This window comes from Myripristis murdjan, chromosome 19 (assembly GCF_902150065.1).
Source record: "Myripristis murdjan chromosome 19, fMyrMur1.1, whole genome shotgun sequence".
Lineage (NCBI taxonomy): Eukaryota > Metazoa > Chordata > Actinopteri > Holocentriformes > Holocentridae > Myripristis > Myripristis murdjan.
Window position 1 is genome coordinate 8,945,757 of NC_043998.1, and position 19,656 is coordinate 8,965,412.

The following is a 19,656-nucleotide window of genomic DNA, read 5'->3' on the forward strand; positions in this document are numbered from 1 at the left end:
TGTTTGATGGGTATTAAACTGGTGTAAATGATACATCTTTGCTGTTCCAGTCACCAAATACAGCCAACTGAGCACTTTTGAGAGATTCCAAAGCAATTCTCAGTCAGCCGTTTTTTACCACTACTATTAAAATGCCCAAATGATTGAATTTCTTGTAGACATACAACAGGTTTCAAATATTTGTAGAATCTATGATACTGTTTCTATATTGTTTTTGTTCTGGTGCCCAGTCATGAGCACCAAATTAAAACATGTTATGCTGGTGTCTCTTTGATTTTTGCATTTGGTGTACCTGTATTCCACCAGGGAACTCAGCCCCAGATGGCTTGAATGTCAATATTTAAAGCAGTGATTTTTTGTCTTGTCCATCCATATCCACATGATCCATCATGCGGATGTGGATGGACACACAAGGACAAACTTACCTAACAGAATTGCATCTCCAATCAGATTTGAAGTGGACTCACAGTATTTGCACTTGCACTGATTTTTAATGCTTAGCCTGGAACATTACACCTGCAATGCAAGTGCCTGTTTAATTTAATTTGGATTTCAAAATGTACAAGCAATAGAATTAACCTGATATTCCAATAGTATATTATGAAGGGGTTTGCCAGGGCCAGACTACATGATTTATTTATTTATTTATTTATTTTTTTCCAATTGTGAGCGACAATAAAAAGACTGAGCAGCACCCATTTAATGACTGAATTCAAGACCACTTAGTCTCTTTGCCCTCACACATAACTTCTGTCTTGGAGAAGAATAAATCTAAAGATGGAGCACAGATGAGCGCAGTGTTTTGGAATGAATTTTTCCTTGGTATTTTGACACCGAAACAAGCATTACATCATATTGCTTTAATTTTAGGTCTATGGCTTGCTGCTGTTTTTTGTATCTGCAGGGATCTGCACAGAAAGAGGAGGGAAAAAAACTGAAACAAAGATTGTGGCTTTAGCTGTGGATGGAGAGGGGAGCTCCTCTCTCTGGTTAAGGTTGGGGTTTCAATTTGGGAATAGTTTAAGAATTATTTAGGGTCTAAGTTTGGTTAAGGATTGGGCCCAGTTGTGGTTACGGTCTAATTATTTTAATCCTATTTTGAAATGGTTAAGATTAAGGTTTGGATTGGTTAGAGTCTAATTTAGATCAAAATGGTGACAAGATATAACTTGATGGATCTGATGGGGAAATCAAACAATTTAGTCCAGACAAGCTAGTTTTAGTGTTTACTGTAGTGTTCCTTTACTTAACTTTTCTTATTTTTGTTAGCTTTGTTTGTGAGTTGTTTCTTTTCTATAGGCTTTAAGCATGGAACAGCTCTAATGGGAACCTGAAAAAGATGTTGCCCAGCTCTGGGAGTTTGGGTTAGGGTTACTGTTAATGCATGTGACAGAATATTGAACTGGGGAACACAGAACCGTGGGAACATAGATCCACTCCTTAAGGGATCTGACTGAGATCCCTTACACTCACACACACATAACGACTACCGCAACAACTATGCTGTCAACTGCCCTGGACTGCCCAGGACTCTGCTCAATCTAAAATCATTGCCAAATTGGCTTTGAAAATCATGTCATCTGGCCCTACATGACCGCAATGAGACCAGCAAAGGCCATGACTGTTAATTGAACAAGCATTTCTTACAAACTTTCAAGCCGAGATATGGTCATTTTGTGTTCACAGATTACACCTATCATTTGTGCAAATCCATGGTTACTGGTGATTAATGAACTCTGTGACTAAGGCAAATGTGTTGGTGGTCCACCCTATGTTCCCAGGGCCTTATATGGTGGTAAGCAGATTGTTCATTATTGCTGGCTAGGCTGAACTAGTTGAACAGTATAATGGGCTGTATTCATCGGATATTAAAGCAGTCATTTTATCTACCACTTACACAGTGGTGACTTTGGCTATTCCTTTCTCACTCCATCCCGCTGCGTGGCTAAAACGAACTCCTGGTATGAGAGAATTTCCCCTCTGCTCTGTGTCACTGGCATACCAGTGTGCAGCCTTCATAAGTCAGTCACTCAGAAGTTAAATAATGTTGTTTAAATCCACTTTCGATATCTGAGAAACAGGGAATTATCTTCAGCACATGCAGACCAAATTTCAAAATAACTGATAAAAGATCTCAGTTGTATAACCATTACTTGCACATTTTCACTGAATCTGTATCTTAGCAATTTCACATATGGACTGGAACATGTAATGTTGTGATCCACACTCTATTGCACTTTTTTTTTTTCTATTTTTCTCCTATTTTTTATTTTCTTGGCACCAAACTGTGCTTAAATACACTGTTTCTGCTTTTATCATTTCTTTTATATTCAGTTTGTGTGTTTATAATCTATTTGTCTTTTTCCCCAATGAATCATATTACTTTTGCTGCTGCAACCTAATTCCCCCAAAGGGATCATTAAAGTTTCATCTAATCTAATCTAAAAAGTGATGCTGCTGTAACCTGCCACTGGTTATATGACTCTTGCAAGTCAGTAATTGCATGAAATATTAGTTGTTAATCTTTGTGGATGGAATTAGTATTACCCCAGGATGTCAGAGCTAACTCACACAATATGTAATTTTGGCCAGACCTTTTTACTGGGGCAGCCAAAGAAAATCACTGACATGTTCGTTCCGGACAAGATAAAATTCAAGTGTTCCTGAATTAAAAGTTGCCAATCACCAGGCCTCCCCTAGCAATACTAATGCTGCCAAGATAAAGGGAAATCTGGGGACATTTCTGGGTACAGTGCCAGCTGAGAACAAAGTGCCAAATCTGGGGACTGTCCCTGGAAATGGGGACGTCTGCTCACCTTATCATAACCTGTCTGATTAACTAAATGGCCTGAAGTACTGTCCCAGAGACGCAAAGCTCCAGCTTGTCTAACCCATTTAATGGAAAGACAAGTTTATGTGAAAGGAGACAGGAAACAGTTCCCACATATAAACAAAATCTATGGGCAACCACACCTATCTGCACTAATATGCAAAAGTGTATTCTTGAGGCACCTGAGGACTTCTGTCTGTCTCACCACTACATACTGGTACGCCCTCAGAGGTGTAAATGATAGTTTTGACACCCACACAGTCACATCCATGTGGGTTGCCAAGACCAGAAAAGTAAAAGTGCAGATTGGTGACTAACTTTACCAACAATAGCTCAGCATGGCAGTCACTCAGTCGGGGTGCAGGAGAAGACCTTGCCAGTCATTGGACAGTGACTTCAGCTCCTTCTGTTGTTGTTTTGAATGACAGTCTACTCCTGCCTCTTACAGCAGGATCCACTTTGTTGACTTCAACTCCATGTTTAACACCGTCATCTGTCAGTGTAACATCACCTTGTCGATCTGCTGGTGGATGTCAGACATCCTGACAGATCAAAGCCAATGTGCATGGCTGGTACTCCACTTATCAGACCCCCTCTGTGCACTACACTGATATGTGCTCTGCCCTTTCCTCTGCTCTATTCATACTAATATTTTTGCCTCCAACCGTCTATACATCAAACTGATTAAGTTTGAAGATAATACCACTGTGGTGGGCCTTATCACCAGCAAATCCAGAACAAATGTCACCTGCCTTGCATCATGGTGTGCTGCAAAGATCCTGATGTCCAACACTCTAAACTTTTGAGAGGATTAAATTCAGTAAGGCTTGTGATGAGCTCCTTTGATTGATAAAGCCCAGACTGGTAGAAAAGCCTGTTTTAAAAGGCAGAAAGATATGAACTCTAACAACTGAAGGACCAGAGGTAATTTCATCCGCATCTTGGATTGTCAAGATCCTAGGGACCATCCTCAACATCAAAACAGACATGGACATCTGTATGATCAAGGACCAACAGAACGTTCTTGTTCTGGCAACGTCGACATCTCACAACAGATTCTGGTCCATTTACATAACTGAGAGCATCCTCACATTCTGCATTACACTGAGGACGTAGATTTCTGTTTTCCACCATTTCAAGGACATTCTCCAGAAGGTTGTCCACACTCATTAGCAATAGGCTTTACTCCATCAAGGAACTGCTTGGCCAAGGCATGGAGTGAAGAATTGTCAACAACCCAGTACTGCAGAGCTGTACTATAGTACTGTAAATCTGTACTCAAAGAATTGTGAATAAAAGCTGTCAATTCTAGGCAAAGAATTGTCCTCTACTGCTACATTTATTGTATTTCGCACTCAAAGTGATTAACATTCTTGAAACATCACAGATCAGCAAATGCCCAATGCTATAAGAGGTCAGACCTCTCAGTTTTTGCAGCTAGAAATCTGCAGCTCTGCGTTCTACCTCAAAAGGTTTTGGTAAATTAGCACTGAATTGCACAAAATGTTTAATATGTATAGTGCTCTTTAATTGCATGTTTTTGTCTGTGTGTTTTCAGAGGCATCCTCTGTAGCACTGACTGCTGCTCCAGCTTCACAACCGTGGAGCATTGCGTCAGATTTCTAATGTGCTTTTTTAGGGCCCGAGCGCTGAACAGCGCGAAGCCCTATTGTTATTGTAGTGTTTTTTTTTCTTTTTATTATTATTACGTCTAAATAACCCTTAATTTGACCCCCTGAACATGCTCCAAAACTCACCAAATTTGGCACGCAGGCCAGGTCTGGCGAAAAATTTGATAAAATGGACAAACAGGCCCCCAAAGTGCAAAAATGGGCTTGGTAGCGCCACCTAGGCACACAAAGGCAGCCGCTGCGGCCCACAGGAATGTGCTAGAAAGACCAAACCAATGCCGAAATGTAGGTCTCATCAAGCACTACAATTCACGCGCTGACACCCCCCCTCTAAAACCAACAGGAAGTCCGCAATTTGCGTTGCAAAGTCACGTTCTCGCCCAAAATTCCGCTTTGAACAAACTCTATCTCCTGCCAGGGCATAAATGTCAGCGGCTTGAAAATTTAACAGATGACACAGGACACAGTGCTGAACAAAAGTTGCTAAAGACTCTGTCATTACTCGATTCATTTGGATTTTATAAGCCCTCAAAGTCGGAGTGGCCAAAACCAAAACCTCATTTTTTCCCATGGAGTTTGGTGTGAAGAGGCTGACACTGGGCACTATTTAGGCCCCTGGAGTCTAAAGTAAAAGTCTGACAGCTTTGAAAACTATGCAGATGGAAAGAGGACGAAAATTACTACAAAAATATGTAATTTTGATGTGGATTGGACCAACTTTGTGGGAGCTGTGAAGAGTTTTCAAACATTTTTGACTCTGGTGTGCTCTGCTCTGCACTCTGCCTGGACATGTGACTCACTCAAGCTGCCTCAGGAATGCGCAATACACACCCATTGTAAGAGCTCAGAGGGAGCAGAAAACACTCAAACTAAAACTGCCACAACTCAAAAATCAAGTCTGTCACTTAAACGGTGACCGAGCTGTGACACCTCAAACAGGGGTGGGTTTTCTGGATTTCTCCATTGGATTGAATGAGGATTTCTGTCTGCCTGCATTTCAGTGTCATCATGCATCAGCTGCCAGTACTCATGTCACACACACACACACACACACACACACACACACAGACACGCGCGCGCGCGCGCTCGCACATACACGCACGCCCACCCGCGCGTGCATGCGCGCGCGCCCATGCGCGTGCACACGCACGTTTTTTTCCCACAGCGTTTAAAAGCCCCTGTGTCTGTGTCCGCCCCACCCACTTCTTCTCACAGACTCTCGAGGTAAGACCTGTTTTCATCTCTGTTAGCTTAACGTTAGCCTATTGTGTTTCCTCTGTGCTAATATGAGGATATGGTTGATGATAACGCAGGTAAAACACGAAATTTAAATGTTATATTTCAGAGAGTGATTATGTACTTTGCATTGTGCTGTTTGCTGGCTTTTGGTGAGTTTTGATGGAGGGGCAGCCTAGCTTCACATGTAAAGCTAACCTGTGTTTGGTAATCTCAACTCCTAAAATACATGTGGTTGACTTGAAACGTTTATTATGAAGCATTACCGTCGACGTGAGATGAATTTTAAAGTTTATTTATGGCATTTGGTCGATTAGATTAGCGCGCTACGTTAGCGCTAGCTAGCCGTTCCTCCGGTAGGCCCGAGGCCTGTTGTTATGGTCTTTATGCTGTCTGCTGGTTTTGGATGGAGGGCAGCCGAGCTTTACATGCAAAGCTAACCTGTATTTTATAATCTCAACTCCTAAGATACATGTGGTTGACTTGAAACGTTTATTATGAAGCATTACCGTCGACGTGAGATGAATTTTAAAGTTTATTCATCTCATTTGATCGATTAGATTAGCGCGCTACGTTAGCGCTAGCTAGCGCTAGCTAGCCGTTCCTCCGGTAGGCCCGAGGCCTGTTGTTATGGTCTTTATGCTGTCTGCTGGTTTTGGATGGAGGGCAGCCTAGCTTTACATGCAAAGCTAACCTGTATTTTATAATCTCAACGCTTAAGATACATGTGGTTGACTTGAAACATTTATTATGAAGCGTTACCGTCAACGTGAGATGAATTTTGAAGTTTATTGAAGGCGTTTGGTTAATTAGATTAGCGCGCTAAGCTAGCGCTAGCTAGCGGGCTAACTAGCTATAGTCATAGCTTTGCTAGTGTGTGGTTCAGCCAGATTTTGAGATGAAAACTCTCTCTTGCTGTGTGAAAAAGTAAAATTATTGGACTTGATGATGAAAACTGGCATGTGTGTTTTTTTGTTGTTTGATATCAGGCTTTATTTGCATGGAACTAAGCTTATGATGTATGTAGTTTGAGTGTGTGTGGCTTCTGTGTGTATTCAAAGAGCAGGTGTTGCTGTGTCGTATGCAAATGCTGTACTAGTGGTTGGTTTTATGATTGTAAGAGAAGATTTTCCTTGTGTGAAAAGGGAAATTATTTGATTTAATATTGATAATTAATTGTAATAATTTATAATTTTTCCTGTGTGTAACATTTGCTGTGTGCAGGAACCTTAGTTGTGATGTATTTAGTTGGGTGTCTCTGTGCCCACTGGTATGGCTAAGCTGTGAAATGTTGTGTTAGCCATTTTCTGTTTAATGAAGAGGCAAATAATGTAATAAGGATGTCAGTTTGCTGGTTAACCATGATTTTGAGAGAAAAAGGTGTTCTTTGTTAAGATGTGTCTCTGTTTTGAGCAGCACAGTTGAGCTGAAAGAAGTGCTGTTGGGCATATTCTTTCTATTACTTGAACACAATAATATGGATGCTAGTTTGTGTCTTAGCCATGTTGTAGAGAAAAATACCTTATTTAAAATTAAAACCTATAAAGTAGCTACAGCTATGTGTATTCATGATGTTTGGAGTAAAGTTCTGTTCACTTAAATAGGTTTTTTCCTGTTAGGCAAGTAATGTTTACATCAAACAATATGTATCATTTAATTTACAGATTCATCTCTGTTGGCTGTGAGATCTGGTGTTTTTCTACCTGCAATTGACCTGCGAGCCACTTGCCTTGGACCTGCTACTTACCTGCACTACATCTGTGATCCTCTAATCCAGAACAAGTTTACACACACATTGATTCCATTTAAAAAACACACTTAACTAATTGTTAATCCACACACATACTCCTTCTCCACACAAGCACACAGACACACAAACACAAACACACACACACATACACAATTTGTTGATTTCCCACTGCCAAGGTAAGTTGAAACATTTGTGTAGTTGAAGACTGACGTTGTCTGGTAAAGCATTGTTTGTGAGTATGATTGGTACAGATTCACTTTGATTTTTAAAGTTTCTTTGTGAACTTTGAAAAAATATTATTTTTTTTTGTTTTTCATTCTTAGATGCCCCGTGCCAAGTCCCACCGTCGTGCCCAGGCCCAGAAGCGGAGGATGGCGCAGCCGCAGCCATGGACCCCCCAGCCGCCTGTCCCCGAGTTCGTTGCTCGTAAGTATCAAACAGTTTGTTTATTTTATTTTTTTTTATGTTTAACTGACGCAGTTTGAATGTAATGTAAAGATGTATGACTTTTGTGTCCTCATCCTTAACTTTGTTGTCAACCACACAGGGCGCGGTACCGGTTACCGCCATCGCGTGCGGAGATGGCCAACTTCGGAGCTGACCCAGCGGAGCTTCAAGTTGGTCACTCCTGCCCAGCAGCCGGACCAGAAGGTATTAGTCTTCCCTTTTCAGAAACACAGTGCTGGTTGTAAGAAGTCACAGTTCATGTCTGTGTTCTAAAGCCGTGTCTCTGTCGTTGCAGATGGTGTTCGTCGTGGGAGCCTCCCACCTGCGGCCCATGGTGGATGGGATCGTCGCCATGCCAGAGGGACCTGTCTCCTTTGCTTTTCTCTCTGTTCCAGGTGCGCATGCAGCAGAGCTGAGGACGGAGGTGTCCCACGCCGCTCTCCCCTGGACCCCGGACGTGGTCTGCGTGATGGCCCCCAGCAACAACCTCACGGCCAGCAGGAACATCGGAGAGGCGTCGCTGGACTTCGGTGCTCTCCTGGCTACAGTCTGCAGCCGCTGGGCGAAGGTGTGTTTAATTTGCAGTTGCTGCTGGCAGTATTTGTTTTTTCCTGTGCTGTCACAGCTAGAGGCTGTGTAAGTATATGTTTTCTCATGTGCTTATTTTAGAAACCTAAATGTGATTCAAAATGTTTTTTGTGTGTGTAGGTGTTTGTGCTGGATTTCCCTCCACGCCTGAACATCGAGCCTGGCCTGCAGGAGCTGTTTCGCCAGGAGTTCCGCCGTGTTGCAGCACGCATGGGTACGTCTTAGTTTTGGTCATCTGCACGATTATAACCGACATATCATGAAAGGAACCGTATGTGTTTTACATGAGTGTAATTAATACTGGAATGTATGATGTTTCTCACTTTTGCGGCAGGTCTCCCGTACGTGTCTGTGGCAGAGCACCTCCCCTTGGATCGTTTGGAGCTGTGGAGCCGTGACAGTGTAAGTACAGCATACTTTGTTGTTGTGACATGACACATAGAGGATTTGAAGGTTGCCATTTTCAATACACAACTTGACTGCAATGTGTTTGATGTGTGTTCCAGGTGCACCTGAGCGACAGCGATGGAACGCCGATCCTGGTCCAGGCCCTGTGGGATGCTGCGGTCCGCCAGCTGGCTCCTCCTCCTCCTCCTCCTCCTTCGGTGCCCCCCCGGACCTCGCCTCGTGCCAGGGTCTCCCCCGTGCTGGTCGTGACTGGACACAGCCCCACGCCCCGTCACCGCGACCCACTGGAGTGGACCGTAGTCGGACAGGAGGGCAAGGTAATGTGTTTCTCTGAGTCATTTGTACATGTGTGCTTTTTTTCAGGTTATGTATTCATTTTTGTGGTTTTAGAAAAAAAGGTGACTAATTTTTTTTTTGTTGTTGTGGTTTTTAAGGTTCGAGCATCTCCGGTGCAAGAGTCTGTCCTCCCGTCCAACCCCGTGTGGTTCAGCGGCGACATGTTGGAGGCCATGGAGACGGTTTGTCCTTCTTCAGACGACGACGACACTGCCATTCCACCAGCTGGCCAGGTAAACTGCCTGAAAATTATATGTACATGATAGTAAGAAGTAAAATGGAATCCGTATTTGATCTGACTTTGTGTGAGTGTGTGTGAATGGTTGATGTGAGTTTTTCCGAGTGCGTGCTCTGTCTTTTATTGAGCTAGGTCATCATGGTGTTGGTGGTTGTGTGGCTCAGGTCCCAGGCTGCTCCAGTACATCTGGCTCCCCTCGGCATCCTCATTCCTCATCCGCCAACTGTTTTTACATTTTTTCCTTTATTTTATACATAGATCTTTGTTATTTTGGTTTCTGTGCTTACAACATCCATTGCATGTCTGTCCGTCCTGGATGAAATTGAATTGAAGACTGCATTTAACAAGGTTTGCTTTCCTTCTTTTAGACTTCCCATGTGAGGCGTTCGCCAAGAGGTGTTGCCACAAGGCGCAGAGGAGGAAAGCGGCAGGTTGGTATCATGTTTAGCATGTGAACTATGTGAATATTTTTCGTATATATTATGATACCACGAACAGAAACCAAATGAATGAGTGCATTATTGAAATGAATGTTTTGTTATCCCCTCTTCTTTAGGTGCCAGCAAGACCTTCACCTGCCTGTGGGACCGTGTCTGCCTCTGGGCCCACACCAGCAGTGCAGCAGGTTTGTCTTTGTTTAAATATAATATGTGAGTTATCATTGAGAGGTAGCAGGGAAATGGCTCTCCTGTTTTCTTATTCACTAAAGCCTTGTTTTTGATTTTTTTTTTTGGCAGATGGAGGCGACAACCCAGGAGTCTGCCAGTGCGGTGCCGGGGGTGGTCGTCGCTCAGGAGGAGGTCACCGCAGCGGGCCCTGCCGTCCTGGAGGAGCGACAGAAGATCACCAAAGCTAAGGCTGTTTTTGTTTCTTCTGTTTGTGTTAGTGATGTTCAGTTGGAGTCTAACGCTAATGCTGTGGCAACAGGGTCTAACAGAGATAGCAGTAGGATTAGGCTAGCAAAAGTTGTGCGCGGATCGTTTCATCAGGGTGATGCACGTTTTGTGTATGGAGGAGTGCAGTGTATGGCTATAGCTTTGGTCAGCTTAGCCAAACACACGGTGAGGAGCGCGTTCTCGTGGGACAGGCTGGATCTGGATCGCGCGTTGGTTGAAGGTGATGAGTTGTACACCAGTTTGCGTGACCTCAACATCTTTAGCCATGTGTCTAATCTACTGTCTGTGCCAGATTTGCCACAACACTTGGAATTAGACGGACAGGTGTTTAGGTTCAGTTTTGGTGACACAGTGTTAGGCGAAGTAGGCGTGACTGAAGGTGAATACATCGATTTCGGTGTGTTCATCAGCTTGCGTAATGGACTGGAGAGAATCTTCAGTCAGTACAGCACATGTCTTTTGACAATGTGTGGAAACACCACTGCCATCGTGCGTGAGGGTGGACGGTTCGCTGTGGTCGACAGTCACTCACGCAGTCACACTGGCTTGTTACACCACGACGGTACAAGCGTGGTTCTGCATTTCGCGTGTCTTGACGACCTGCACCACTACATCTGTCGTTTGGCTGACAGTTTCCGTTCAAGGGAGAAGCTCTTTGAGCTGTGTGGTGTTGGTGTCAACGGGGGTGCAAGTCCAGCGCGGTCTGGTGTGTCTGTGGAGAGTCTCATCACTGGGATGAGCGCTGCTCCAGCACCAGAGTCTAGTGGGGTCACTAAAGCTGGGAGAAAAAGTGTGGTTTCTGCAGGCAGTTGTGTGCCTGAGTGTGGTGTCAGCATTGCCGCAAGTCCGGCACTGTCTGGCATTTCTGTTATGACTTTCTCCAGCAAGGTGAGCAGCGGTTCAGCGGCAGAACCAACAGTGGCTAATGGCAGAAAGCGTGTCATTTCTTCCGGCACTTGTATGTCGAAGAAATTCAAGAGCTTCAATGCTAGCGAGGTCAGTTTGGACCTACAGTTTGTTAGCACGGTGAGAAAGGAAGAGCTGGTTTTCCGTCCCCTTAGCGTACATGTCTGTCGAGTGTTGTGTAGTAAGTTAAACGTTGACTGCGTGAAGGTTGGTAGTCCGGTATCCACAGAGGTGGGGTTGTTGGGTGTTCCTTGTAGCAAAGATAGGATTGTGGCTGATGGTAACTGCTTTTTCAGAGCCATCTCTCAGGCTGTGAGTGGTTCTCAGAAGCACCATCGCAGGATTAGGCTAGCTGTGTGTAAAGAGTTACAGAGGAATGCAGACAGATATCAGAGTCTTTTGAGGAGTGAGTACTCCTCTGTGTTAGAGTACATTGAGCAGTCCAGAATGAGACGTGTGAGCAGTTGGGCCACAGAGGTGGAGATTCAGGCGACAGCCGATTGGTTAGGCGTTAGTGTGTTTACTTTCCATCAGGGACGTTGGTTGAGGTATAGCTGTAGTAGTCAGCCTTTGTCGGTAGAGTGTGTGTACTTAGAGAATATTAGGGGACAGCATTTTGAGAATGTGGTTTGTGTGTTTAAGCCTGGACTGCATAGTTGCTTTGGGTACTGTAAAGTTAGGGAAGTGTCAGGTTATAGTATTAGGTCTAGGATGATGGATGTTTTAGATAGTGACAACACAGCGGTTAGGTGTAGTAGTAATGTAGTAGGTTGTGTTGTGGGTGTAGAGGATAGTGACAAGGTTGTGGAGGCTGCTAGGGAGTTAGTGTCAGTTAGAATGTCAGGGAAGTCAAAGTATCTTAGGCAGAAACAAAGGAAGCAGGAAAAGTTGAATTTGTCGCTTAGGGAGAAACGTCAGTTGAGAATTAGGAAGACTTACCAAGGAAATGTGGTGTTCAGGGAAAAGGCAAAGTTGTGGAGTGTAGGGAATTATTGTAAGAATTTAGCTCACAGAGAGAGGGTTAAAAAGCTGAGCGTCAGTAAATACAGAGAAAGTATTGAACACAGGGAGAGAGTTAAGGCTAAGATTTTGGGCAAATACAGGGACAGCATTGAGTATAGGGAAAGGGTTAAGGCCAGGAGTTTTGTCAAATATAGGGACAGCATTGAGCACAGGGAGAGAGTAAAGGCCAATAGTTTGGGCAAATATAGGGACAGCGTTGAGCACAGGGAGAAAGTTATAGAAAGGAGTAAGAGTAAGTATCATGGTAGTGTAGAGCATAAGCAGAAAGTTATTTCTGGGGTGAAGTTAAGCAGGAAGCAGAAGGTGGAGAAAGCAGAAGATTTTGCTTTTGTTATGGATCACTTTTTGGCAAAGGTCAGAGATGGACCAGATTTTGTGTGCTGTGTTTGTCATAGGTTGTTGTTTAGATTTCAGGTGGTCAGTTGTGCAAGGGAAGTTTATAGGCGAAGTTCAGCAACAGCTGCTATTGCAGATAGGTGTATAGGCGAGCATTATTTGCACAGATGTAATGAGGAGTGTGTTGTGCCGTGTTCCTTGGTGTCATCGCGTGGTCAGCTTTGGATTTGTTTCACGTGTCATGGTAAGCTTAGTGCAGGTGAGATGCCAGCTGAATGCTGGGTTAATAACCTGGCACTTGATCCCATTCCATCTGAACTGGGATGTTTGAATAGTTTAGAGCAGCATTTGATAGCGTTGCATATTCCGTTTATGAAAATGTTGGCACTGCCTAAAGGGGGGCAGAATGGAGTACATGGACCAGTGACATGTGTTCCAGCCGACATTATTCAGACGACTAATGTGTTGCCGCGTTCAAGTATGGAAGGGTCTCTGCTTCAGGTTAAGCTGAAGCGGAAACTCACGTATAAAGGGTATTACGAGTACCAGTTTGTTGATACGTTGCGTGTAAGACAGGCGCTCGAATATTTGAAGAGGACAAATGTGCATTATAGGGATATAGACTTTAATGAGGAGTGGATTAATGAGTTTGTTAGGCAGGAAGATAGGGAGAAGGAAGAGGCCGAGTCAGGCAGTGAGGATGAGGCAGTTGAGGTTAGGTCAGGTCAGGACAAAGGTCAGGGTGAAATTGGTGATGTACAGGAATCAGCAGACATAGGACAGGATGAACTGTTACATGACAGACAACAGCACTGCATGTTTCAGGACACTTGTCTTATGCCTGTTGATATTGGTCAGGAAGCTTTAGATCAGTATTTTAAGGATATTTTGAACATTGCGCCTGCAGAAGGGAATAGTCCGGTAAGAATGCTTTCTGACCACACGAATGAGGCAAAGTGTTTCCCTGTGTTGTTCCCTGCGGGTGATAAGACCTTCCATGACGGAAGGTCTCATCACTTGACGTTGTCACGTTACCTCAATAACCGGATTATGCATGCCGATGGTCGTTTTGCGCGGAACGTCGAATACATATTTTTTGCGCAGTACATGTCAGAGTTGGACAGGGTTGTGTCCAGTGTTTCCGTCGCTTTGCGTAAGGGCAAAGGAGGTCAGAGGCCTCAACGCATTACTGAGGACATGTTAACGGATGCGGACACCTTGAAGCAGTTGTTGGCGTGTGATGACGGGTTTAGGTTTCTTAAACCCATTAGAGGAACTCCGGCCTTTTGGCAGTCTGTCCAGAAGGACGTGATGGCTTGCGTGCGTCAATTGGGTATTCCGACGTGGTTTTGTTCGTTTTCGTCTGCGGATATGCGCTGGCAGAATCTCCTGACCAGCATCCTGAAACAGGAAGGCAGATCGCAGACGGTAGAGGATTTGGAGTGGGCTGATAGGTGCGCGTTGCTGCGTCGTAATCCGGTCACCGCAGCGAGGATGTTTGACTACAGGTGGCATTGTTTTCTGAAAGAGGTTCTCATGTCTCCCTGTCAACCAATCGGCAAAATAATTGATTACTTTTATAGGGTAGAATATCAACAAAGAGGCTCACCGCATGTACACTGTTTGTTTTGGATCGAGGGTGCTCCCCAAATTGATAGAAACACAGATGAGGAGGTGGTAAAATTTATTGACCGTTACGTTACATGTGAGCTACCCTCAGATGATGACACACTATTGGACACGGTGTCATCTGTTCAAACACATTCCAAACGACATTCAAAGTCATGTAGAAAACACAAAACGACATGTCGTTTCAATTTCCCAAAACCTGTTTCTGCGCGGACATTCATTTGTAGAATGTTAGAATGCAAGTGCGATAAGAAAAAGACAGCGGAGACCGAACCTGGTTCAGAAAACAGGCCAGTCTGTAAGTGTTTTGAGGATAGAGATAAGATGCCAGAAAACGTTGCGCAGGCTATTCTAACAGCCGTTAAGCTGGCTGTGGACAGTGATGTGCCTCCTGTTAGTGTAGAGGACTTGTTTTGTGCTTTAGGAATAAATCAGGAAATCTTCGAGTTGGCTTATAGGCGTTTAGAGAAGAGGCATAAGGTTGTGTATAGGAGAGGGGTGAACGAGGTTTGGGTCAATCAGTATAGTAAGCAGTTGTTGAAGTGCTGGAACGCTAACATGGACATTAGCTTTGTCACCGACGCCTACGCAGTAGTAATATACATACTATCGTATATTACGAAAGCAGAGAGAGAAATTGGCCTATTATTGAGTAATGCCCAAAAAGAAGCCAAAACACAAGGGAATCTCTCTGCCAAAGAAGCCCTGCGGAAGCTGGGCAGTGTATATTTACACAACAGAGATGTTTGTGCGCAGGAGGCGGTGTACCGGCTAACGAACATGCACCTTAGGGAGTGTTCCAGGAAGGTTGTGTTTGTGCCGACAGGGAGCAAGATAGTTAGGATGAGTTTGCCCCTTAGTGTTTTGAGGCAGAAGGCGGCCTCCCGTGATCTTGGGGAGGATGAGATGTGGATGACAGGCATAGTGGATAGGTATAAGAATAGGCCTAACAGCGATGTGTTTGCAAACATGTGTATGGCCACCTTTGCATCTGAGTATCGTGTTCTCAGCAAAAATGAAAAGTCTAAGGACAGAATTCAATTGAACAATAATTTGGGATTCATTCTGAGGAGAACACGCACTCAGTTTGCAGTGGTGCGGTACATGCGTTTCAGTTTGGATAGACAGGAAGAGGCACATTTTCAGAGCCTGCTGCAGTTGTTTCTTCCTTATAGAACTGACTCAGACCTCAAACCTGAAGGCTTTGAGCTGTTTGAGCAGTTCTATAACGATGGCCAGGTGACGTTTAGCGACGGGTCTGTGCATTCGGTTCGCGATGTCGTCGGCGAGAATAGGGCCAGGTTTGAGGTCAATTGTCCTCACCTTGAGTTAGCTCAGGAGATAGCTGCGCAGAACAACGGGGTAGATGAAGATGTTTGGGGTGAGCTGTGTCCTGAACAGGAAGCGGAACGCCTAGAAGGTTTAGAGGAGCAGAGGCAGCAGCGGGAAGCTGAGATAGCTGAGGAACAGTTAGTTGAAGCGATGGAGAATGTTCCAGATTTGATTGTTGGTGGCAGACAGGTAGAGAGAAACAGGTCCATGTTGTCTAGAAGTGACGGTTTGGCGCTTATTAGGTCTCTGAATGAGACACAGCTGGCTGTTTTTTATAAAGTGAGACAGTGGTGTTTGCAGAAGGTGATGGATAAAAACCCAAAGCCTCTGCGTGTATTTGTCACAGGTGGCGCAGGAACGGGGAAAAGTCATTTGATTAGGGCTATTGAGTATGAGGCAGGGAGGCTGCTGTCAACACTTTGTGATCAACCAGACGATATCTGTGTTTTGTTAACTGCTCCTACTGGCATAGCTGCATACAATTTGAATGCAGCAACAATTCATCACACATTGAGTATTGGCAAACAGGCTAGTTTACCTTACACCCCTCTGGGTGAAGATAAACTAAACTCTTTGCGAGCTAAATTGAGTCAGGTCCAAATTTTAATTATTGATGAAATCAGTATGGTTGATCACAACGTGTTGGCTTATGTGCATGGTAGATTGAGGCAGGTGAAGCAGACAGGCGACTTTTCCCCGTTCGGTAATGTTAGTGTGATAGCTGTCGGAGACTTCTATCAGTTGCCTCCTGTTAAAGGGAAGCCTCTGTATAGTAGTCCTGTTGGTGTGGACCTGTGGTGCAATTTCAGCATCGTGGAGCTGAAAAAGATAGTTAGGCAGAAGGATAGTGTTTTTGCTGAGTTGCTTAATAGGTTAAGAGTGCGTTCCAGGGCCACCCCAATGTTAAATAGCGATGTTGAAATGCTGAAGATGCGCGAGACCGGCGAGGTGAGCTCAGCCTTGCATATCTTTGCGACGAATAGGCAAGTAAGTGAGCACAACCTAAATTATCTGTTTGACTGTTGTCCTGATTATGTCACCGTTGAAGCGCAAGACTTCGTGAATAACAGGACAACAGGGAATTTGGAACGGATGCCCGGGCATCACGGCGTTGCGGCGGACACGTCTTTACCGGAGACTCTGTGTTTAGCGAGGAACGCGCGAGTGATGTTGTGTAAGAACGTGGATGTTGCGGACGGCCTGGTCAATGGAGCATGTGGCACAGTTACTCAGTTAGTTTTTGGAGAGGATTCCACGTTTCCTCTCACCGTGTATGTCAGATTTGACGATGAGAATATTGGTTCAGATAGGAGGAAAAAACGTGCACATGCAGCAGTAGAATGCCTGCAGTCTACTGCCATTGATCCCGAGACGGAAAGAGCCACTAAACGCGGCGGTGTGCGTCGTCAGTTTCCTCTGAGGTTAGCGTGGGCTTGCACTGTTCACAAAGTGCAAGGACTCACTGTGGACGAGGCCGTAGTGTCCTTGAAGAGGGTGTTTGCACCAGGGCAGGCATATGTAGCGCTGAGTCGCGTTAGGGCCTTGTCTGGACTGATCATCAGGGATTTTACAGAGAAGGTAATTTACTGCAAGGACGCCATAAAGGAGGCCTTGGATAGTATGCCTCCATTTTTGATTGAGCAGCCAAAGCCTTCATTAAATGCACACAGTTTCTCTGTGTATTTAATGAACGTTCAAAATTTAAGTCGCCACTTGGTAGATTTGGTGTCTTGCACGCAGCATTTACAGCTTACCTGTATTGCTGTGACAGAAACGTGGCTCACTGCACAGTCCTCATTAGACGGTGTCCAAATTGAAGGTTACACTTTCCACAGTCGTCCTCGAGGTTTGTGTTACAGCAGCAGTAACCCCAAATTGTTAGAGCTAAAGGACCTAGAACATGGTGGAGTTGGTTTGTATAGTGTAGATAATGTGGACTGTAACATTCTGCAGGTACCCGATTTGAATCTGGAGTGTTTGGTGTGCCTGTGCAACAAATTTAACATATTGTTGGCAGTAATATATCGTCCACCATGTTATCCAAATTCTTTATTCAAACAAAATCTGGGGAAGTTACTTGATTGGTTACATCCAATCAGTAACACAATTGTAATAATGGGGGATTTCAATGACAACATTTTAAAAACATCATCAATTTCCAAATTTATGGGTGAAAAAGGTTTTAGTCAGCATGTGACACAAGAGACTACAGAGAAGGGGACACTAATTGATCATGTTTATGTGAAAACAACACAGTATAATGTGAACTGTGCAGTGATGCCCACGTATTTTAGTGATCATGAAGGTGTTTTGTGTAGTTTTAGTATTCAAGATGATCAGGGGTTAGCCGTTGACTTCGAGGAGGTAGAGGGCCTCTTCGAGTCAGACTTGGTTTTAGATGATGATTAGGTTGTTGTGTTTGGCAAAGGAGGCAAACAATGAATTCACACTACCGGTGTAAATTCTTTGTTTGATGAGTCAAACGGAGCTACATTGCAGTGTCCCGGTGCAAATGTTAGTGTTGTCGTGTTTGCGTGTTGGCATAGGTCAGGTTTATGTGTGGAAAGAGGAAACTGACTTGTAGTGCGTTGTGTTGTTCATGGTGTGTACATTGGCTACCACTATGAATGTTGTCTTTTTATAAGTGTAGAGCCTGTCCCACTGTAATTGTATAGTTTCTGATATTTATTGTACCTATTTATAGTATTTATATTGTGTATTTATTATTCGGTTTTTAAATTGTGCTATTTATTGTATTTATTTGTAGTATTTATATTGTATTTATTGCGATTTTAGATAATGTATTTATTATATGGAATTGATTATCTTGAGATTTTAGAGTAAGCAAATCGTGCTTAAGGTGGAATTAGAGAAGGTTTAGTTGTGGTGTGGTGTGTGTCACAGGTGTTAGGAAGTATGGACGTGTTAGTCTCTGTTCGCCACGTTTTAGCTGTTGGTCTATGTTCAAAGATTAAATGTATATCTATCCAATGATTAAATGTGTATCTGTTTAAAGTTTAAATGTATGTGTTTAAAGTTTAAATGTTTATGTGTTTAAAGTTGAAATGTATATAGTTCTGCATGTTTGAGTTGATGTCACCTTCATGTGTACTGTCTGTATACAAGACGTTCACTTCCAATACTGAAGTGTTCTGTCTGGTGTGCATGAACTCAGAGCAAATCTGTTGTGGCACAACAGGGCACAGACTCCTCATTCTGTATGCTTTAGCTGCCAAAACAGGACAGTTAATTTAAATAATAATAATAAAATATATATATATATATATATATGTTTGCCTCAAAATGTTGTCTTTGTTTACTCTGAGGTAAACTTCCTGATTGAAGATGCTACTGTGGTGCAGCATCCCCAACCTCCCTACCCCCAAGTGATGGTGATGTGGCCTTGTACCAAGTGGGATCATGGGACAGAGACAGTACATGTGTTGTTTTGATGATTACATTCATTTTCAGTAACTGACATATTTTCAGTGAAATTATATTGAAAAATAAATTATATATTAAGCACAAAATGTTGTCTGTGATATTTTATAAATGAAAGTGGTTTCTATATGGTGTAAAAAACAACGTCGATAGTAAGTAGTAATAGTCCTGCTTTACTGTGTTACACAATATTTTATAACTACGTGAAGGGCTGTATGTATAAATTTTAATTGATAAACACAGTATATTAATGACATGGATGAAGACATGACTTGTAAACATGAGGAAATTATACAACATTGACTTTATTAAGAAGTAAGAGGTGACAAACAGAAACTTCCAATCTATGACTGTAATATTCCCTCAGTAACATGTTACCCTTCCTGATGTTGATAGCTTTCTGTAATTTCCTTCTGAATCTTTCAAAGGGACATCTGATTTATTCTTAAGGACATGTACTCGAAATGAGTGAATGTGATCTAACCCTGCAGCTCACTCAGTTAGGTTTGAAGAAATGATAATGAAAATAACTTAAAGCTTTTAAGATCACCTTTGAAGTGTTTTCATTTTGAAAATGTTGTACTTGACATTTGAGAGTCTGTAGCATGATCCATGAAGCCTGGTCAATG

The 19,656-nt window shown here is 43.4% G+C and overlaps 1 protein-coding gene across 1 annotated transcript; it reads left to right on the plus strand.

Moving 5' to 3' along the window:
- Positions 1-5,669: 5,669 nt before the first annotated feature.
- LOC115378186 (uncharacterized) lies at positions 5,670-9,493 on the plus strand. Its single transcript, XM_030078369.1, has 8 exons — positions 5,670-5,685; positions 7,362-7,873; positions 7,995-8,098; positions 8,190-8,462; positions 8,603-8,696; positions 8,817-8,833; positions 8,989-9,207; positions 9,325-9,493. Exons 2-8 carry the CDS (start codon positions 7,771-7,773, stop codon positions 9,487-9,489), a joined length of 975 nt encoding a protein of 324 aa, XP_029934229.1. The 5' UTR covers positions 5,670-5,685; positions 7,362-7,770; the 3' UTR covers positions 9,490-9,493.
- The last annotated feature ends 10,163 nt before the right edge of the window (positions 9,494-19,656 follow it).

Bases quoted from the DNA above. Each gene is read 5' to 3' on its own strand.
- LOC115378186 (XM_030078369.1), top strand. From the start codon at position 7,771: ATGCCCCGTGCCAAGTCCCACCGTCGTGCCCAGGCCCAGAAGCGGAGG. The intron at 8,463-8,602 runs GTGTGTTTAATT...TTGTGTGTGTAG, and splicing joins TCTGCAGCCGCTGGGCGAAG to GTGTTTGTGCTGGATTTCCC. The intron at 9,208-9,324 runs GTAATGTGTTTC...GTGGTTTTTAAG, and splicing joins TAGTCGGACAGGAGGGCAAG to GTTCGAGCATCTCCGGTGCA.